The sequence below is a fragment of the Physcomitrium patens genome, chromosome 3 (assembly GCF_059467195.1).
Source record: "Physcomitrium patens ecotype Gransden chromosome 3, ASM5946719v1, whole genome shotgun sequence".
In the NCBI taxonomy this organism is placed as follows: Eukaryota; Viridiplantae; Streptophyta; class Bryopsida; order Funariales; family Funariaceae; genus Physcomitrium; species Physcomitrium patens.
Window position 1 is genome coordinate 12,788,449 of NC_143412.1, and position 5,846 is coordinate 12,794,294.

At 45.7% G+C, this 5,846-nt stretch overlaps 2 protein-coding genes across 2 annotated transcripts; one reads left to right on the forward strand and one right to left on the reverse strand.

Moving 5' to 3' along the window:
• Window positions 1–706: 706 nt before the first annotated feature.
• Window positions 707–2,502, forward strand: LOC112280289 (uncharacterized). Its single transcript, XM_024515616.3, has 2 exons — window positions 707–1,166; window positions 1,620–2,502. Exons 1-2 carry the CDS (start codon window positions 814–816, stop codon window positions 2,215–2,217), a joined length of 951 nt encoding a protein of 316 aa, XP_024371384.1. The 5' UTR covers window positions 707–813; the 3' UTR covers window positions 2,218–2,502.
• A 1,021-nt stretch (window positions 2,503–3,523) lies between these two features.
• LOC112280290 (uncharacterized) lies at window positions 3,524–5,160 on the reverse strand. The gene is made up of 2 exons (XM_024515617.3): window positions 4,811–5,160; window positions 3,524–4,577 (listed from the first exon to the last, which is right to left on the reverse strand). Exons 1-2 carry the CDS (start codon window positions 4,841–4,843, stop codon window positions 3,702–3,704), a joined length of 909 nt encoding a protein of 302 aa, XP_024371385.1. The 5' UTR covers window positions 4,844–5,160; the 3' UTR covers window positions 3,524–3,701.
• Window positions 5,161–5,846: the final 686 nt, after the last annotated feature.

The window sequence follows — 5,846 nt, forward strand, 5'->3', positions numbered from 1 at the left end:
TTGAAGCTCAACACAGGACCAAGACCAAAGATTTTTTTTATTGAGAGAGGCGAAAGTTTTTCGAGCGTAGGAAAACAGACAGCACAACAAACCGCATTCAGAATTTCAAAGTTATGAGATTGGTGACCATGCAAGCCACTTGAGCAAATTCAATCAGTACTCATAAAATCAGAGAGCAATCTCGAATCCCTCGGGTGACGCAGCTACCAGTGGCTCGAACTATTACAGAACGGAACTTCAACTCTCACAGTTCAAATCGAAACTTCAAAAAGGGCAGGGAACATGCCTGGCGGCAAGTTTTCAGCTCATTATCATCCTCAAAGACGAGAGGAGAACAACAACAAAGACGTGGGTTTTAGGGTCTTCGAATAATTGCAGCGGCACTCAAATTTCAACAAGGTTGTTACCCCGCATTAGTCATGATTTCTTCGGCGCAACAGAGATTCCCAAATAGCTGTAGTGATGGCGTTGGAAAAAGGATTTGGCACATGCGACGGTTCTGTGGATGCGTCCATGGGCTCGGCAGCGAGAAAAAAACAAAAGACAAGTTCTGAGCCACATATTTTTCCAACTCAGCAAATCACTGCGCTTATTCATCCCACTTCTCGCCATCCTATCCCAAAGGAACGCACTGCGGCGAAAGAACGATAGGATGGCCACGCTTACATTGCCTCGGCCTCAAGCACATCCTCTTATGCTGCCAACTTCATGAATTGGTGCACGACCACCCTCGTATTCTCAACGGAAGTGTACAGTTTCGGCCAGAATCGTCTCTACGAACTCGGAATTGCTGTGGGATTGTAAAACTTGGGCATGACGAGAGCCCTGGGAATGGCGGCCACCTCGGTGAGTCCTGCTTTGATGAACGTGGCGCGAGCTGTGGAGGCCGGAGCTTCGAGCTGCGAGAGAGTTCAATGTGCTGTTACACGTAATAGTGGGGCGAGACACTTGCATCAGCTTCGCAAAGGCTTTCTTTCTGTACCAAGGCGGCGGTTTCTTCTTGGACTGCAGGGGAGTGCGGCGGTTGGCGAGATGTTGGGGATGATGTTCAGCGTTCCGGCCAGGGCGCAAGCCGCGGGAGTGTCCGAGGCGGAGGAGGTTTTGAAAAAAGTGCAATGGCCAGAGCAGTTTCCTTTCACGAAAGAAGATTTCGCACGCTACGACGAGTAACTCTCTACACCCATTTTTTTTGGTTGGATTGCTTTTGTTTTTGTGTGTACGAATTGGCCGAAAGAATGTAAATACGGCGCATCTTCTTCACCACCAAATTCTAGCGGATATGGACTACAATGCATACTGCAGACGAGAAACACCCGATTCTCGCTGTGGTTGATTCTTGTAGGGATAGATCACTCCTAGCCCGGCAGAGGTTTCATCGTAGTTGATAGGTTGTGGTGATGTTTTCGATTAGGGTCGTTCTCCCCCAATTACATCTGCAGTCGTCGACTCATCTGGTTTAAGGTCCTTGAGCCAATTTTATTCGTTGCGAGGTGATGCTTGGAAGCTGTATCTGATATATTCTGATTGATCGGTACGAGATTGCCAACCAAACTTGTAGCTTGTCGGCTCGCCGCGTATGTTCATGTGATTATGTTGGTGACGAGCGCCGGTGTTTACAGGTCTCCTGATACCGTCTTCTACGATGCACCCCGCTTCGTCACTCACATTGACGACCCTGCAATTCGGGCACTCACGAGGTACTACTCAACTGCTCTCCCACCGTCCAATACCCCTGGCACCGCAATACTCGACATGTGCAGCAGTTGGATCAGCCATTACCCTAAGGGCTACAAGCAGGAGCGTATCGCCGGGCTAGGTCTCAACGAAGAAGAGCTTAAACGCAACGAAGTCCTGACGGAGTATGTTGTCCGAGATCTTAACATTGATCCAACCCTTCCTTACGCAGACAACTCCTTCGACGTAATCACCAACGTCGTCAGCGTAGACTACTTGACCAAGCCCCTGGAAATTTTCAAGGAAATGCACCGAGTTCTGAAACCCGGAGGTTTGGCGGCCATGAGCTTCTCAAACCGGTGCTTCTTCACGAAAGCCATCTCCATATGGACATCCACCGGCGACGTGGACCATGTTATGATTGTGGGATCATACTTCCACTACGCAGGTGGGTTTGAGCCTCCGCAGGCGTTGGACATCTCTCCCAATCCCGGCAGGAGTGACCCTATGTACATTGTTTATTCTAGAAAATTGAAAGCTTAGATCTAGTTCTGAATTCTTGGTAGTTTCTCCCACTCCTCGTCGGCAGCATGGATATTCCGTGAATTACTCGTACATGATTCCGAAGTAGGTTATCAGCTTCAAGTATTAGTTTTGCTATCGAGTAGAGAAGCGGGGGGGGGGGGATTTGTGGACTAATCAGCTAGAGTTCTCAAAGGCAGGGTGATCATGGATGGATGTGACACCTGCAATCGAAGAGATTGTATACTTTGAACTGAGGTCTGCAATGAAGAAGTCGGCAGTTGGCTAGCGTAGCCTTTTTTTTTAGTGAGAGGAATTACCCCATGCGTGTGTTGAAAAATGTACTAAAGCCAGTGTTCGTTGTGTGAAGTCTTGTATCTTGTTGCATACGTTCTCAGAATGCCATCCATCTCTACAGACCCTCGGTCATTGATCACAGACAGAAAACCTTCAATATTCTTTACTCGTGCCGGATCTTACCGCCATTGAAGCTCAAGTTTGCTGATCTGATTACTAGTAAACTAACATTTACTTGCTTGAAGGTCACGAACTCTAGTTGGTTGGACGCTGACTAAAAACATTCCTGGAACTGTGTTGCGGTGATTGCACATTCTTTCTCTTCAAACGTGACTGCTCAACTTTTTCGACGTTGAATTCTCGGAATGACGTCCCCCGAACAGGAACAAATCTGGCTAGATTCTCCATGTAGCTATGAGCCTACAGACAAGCATGACTGGACAAAATGATACCAAGACATAGATTCAGCGATTGGACCTCGTGCTCCGGCGAAACAATATACAATTTATGTTGCAAAACTAACAGGAATATTGAAATGGTTCAATGTGTTCTGGTTACTACTAAGTAATTTTCGAGCTTAAATTGTTAAAATATATAGAAATGCAAAGGGACTATATGATGAGGTTTGAAACTAAATCTAGATCAATATATCAATCGAACGCTGAATCACTAAAAACATCCTAGAAATTGACAGCAATATTTTATTTTTGATTTTTGTAAGAAAATGTCATATTTCACTACCACTTTTTACACGGTTGGGATGAATTCAACAGAATACCGACTGTTTTTTGCATTTGAGTTGGATAAACTCTATGCACAATGATGAAAGTTTTCCACGTAAAATCGAAAAGAACAGTGACACACTGGTCCGCATGTCCACAAAGATAATGAGACTTGCAACTTTATGTTAAAAGCGTCGATGCTCCACACTCGATATTCACAAACCGCATTAAGTCGATTATTTTTTTAATAAAAGTTTTGCACATCTGGATCCTTATATCACAAATTTCTTGAACGATTGGAATTCATGTTGTTATCAAAAATAGAATTTACTATTGATTGTGAACCTTGTTACATTTCACAGTACCTACCATCTTGTACCATGCAGTCTGCAGTTAAAACCACTGTAATTGTATGAGTAATGTACACGCCGATCTTGTGCCTACTTTGAGAATAAAAATTACTCGTCGTATGTAATTAACGGTCACCTAATAGTACTCTGATTCAATGTGCTTCATGTAGTGAGGGTTCGTCACTGGCAGCCTACTGAAGGAAACTTGCGGCCGAAGAATCCCGGGACGCTGACTGCGGAGGGGGGCGTAGTGAGTCTCTGCCATGGCGGGGCGAAATTCGTCGCCCATGGAAATGTACTCCGCATCGTGGTTATGGTAATGCTTAAACGAGGGCATGCGACGAATACTCTGGAAGTCCCGCTGAAAGTTCACGGGCACGAGTGCGCTGTCTCTACTGTCGCCGAAAGTTGAGTGGCGGCTCATCTCTCTCCTGTCGTGGTACGCTGGTTGGCGGCTCATCACTCTCCTGCCGTAGGAGTTCGAACGCACGAGCGGGCGAGCTTGGTAAGTCGCGGGCGGCGGCGCGTGCACGATGTGTGCCATGGCCGCCATCTTCCCTTCGTGTGGGAACCGACCGAATCCATTTGAGTGCGTTCGGATCAACGGGTTAGATGTGTAGCGTGACTTAACATTGCCGTTTACGGGAAGATGCACGGAACGGCTGTGAAAATTTTGAGCGCCATTATCAATTGGATGGCTGGTCCTCTTGATATAGGTGCCGTCGTTAAAAAACTCCGATTTCTTCTTCACTTTTTTGACCTTGCGAAGCGCCTTCATGGGATCAACGAAGCCTGTAACAGTTACTCGCTGGTTGTACTGGTCACAAATCACGTCCTTCACTCCATCGCACTCCTCTAGCGCCTCCATAACTTTCTCCTGGCATTTATCGCAACACATGGGAACTTTCAACTCCAAAACTGGGACGGCGGTGTTGTGTCCATATTGGCTGGAGAGAATTCGCTGTTGCTGGTAAGAGCTGCGGTAGTCGTCATCATCCTTATTAGAAAATAACTGCACTCAGATACAACAATTCTGTATCAGAAAAACTTTATAAAAATCACGATTAACTTAACCTTCACACCATCACACATTAAGAACCATACAACCAGTCATCCCTACATGTAAAGAGCAGCAATGAGGAGAACTCACAGACTTTCTACAAGACACCATCGCTAAAATCTGACCAAAAACTCAACAATAAACAACGACGCGCAAGCTGTGAAAAGAGTACACGCAAACAGTACCTCCTTAATCCCCTCTTTAATTCGACTCGCCATTTTGTCCTAACAACCGTCCTCTTTGACACGCCGTATGAAGCTCTACCGTTCAAGTACTATCCCCGTCGATCTCACTACAGTCAGCAACTGCGGGATCGCCTCTATACAAACTCTAATTCGCTGTACAACTTCACGAAAAATCACTAGATGAACTCAAGACGCCCACGAATAAATAGCGTAAAACTCAGCAGCATGAAATTACACTACAGCTTCAGTACACTCCAAATCTTGCTCTGAATTTCCCAATTCGATCCGAATTCCGCCGATAAATAAGCGACACTGTCCAAATTCCAAGCAACAAAGACAATGTATGTGTGGCTCCCAGTCTACTAGAATGGGAACCATCTGCCCGCCTATGTACGAACGAGAAAGGCGCGTTATTTTAAAAAGAGAAAGAGACAGGCCCACGCTCCCGAACCGCCCGAAGTAGATCTCCCCGCCACGTATGCGTGTCAGCTGTCGAGTTCACATTCAAATTTATCACACGTGGACGCCGTACAGAGACTTGGGGAAATATCTGGGCACCCCTGGATCAAAACTCGCGGACGGAGATTGGGGGGTCTGGAATTGCCTTGAAGGAGGCCTCACAGTCCCCCCCTGTGAGAGGCTCGTCAAAGCCAGCTCACACGCCACATCAGCGATGTCGGTGGGACTCATATCCGTGGCGGGTACTATCCTTACCCGATCTCAATCGATACTTCTTGTAGTGGTGGGTCCGGGTATAAATTCCAGGGCGTTGGCGTCGATCCAGTGGCTTTTGACTTTTTGGTCGGTGGTCTACGCACCAATCCAGAGTCGATCGTGGCTTCGTTTTTCGACACCTGTATTAAGGATATTAATGGGTTTATTTATGCACCCATATTTTACATTTTAAACTTTATTTTATTTTGTTTTTTAAAATATCTTCTTTAAAAGTTTTTTTTGTTGTTTTTTTGTTATAATAATAAAATTAATAATTTATTCAATTTATGCCAATAAACATTATAGTATTGAGAATTAAATC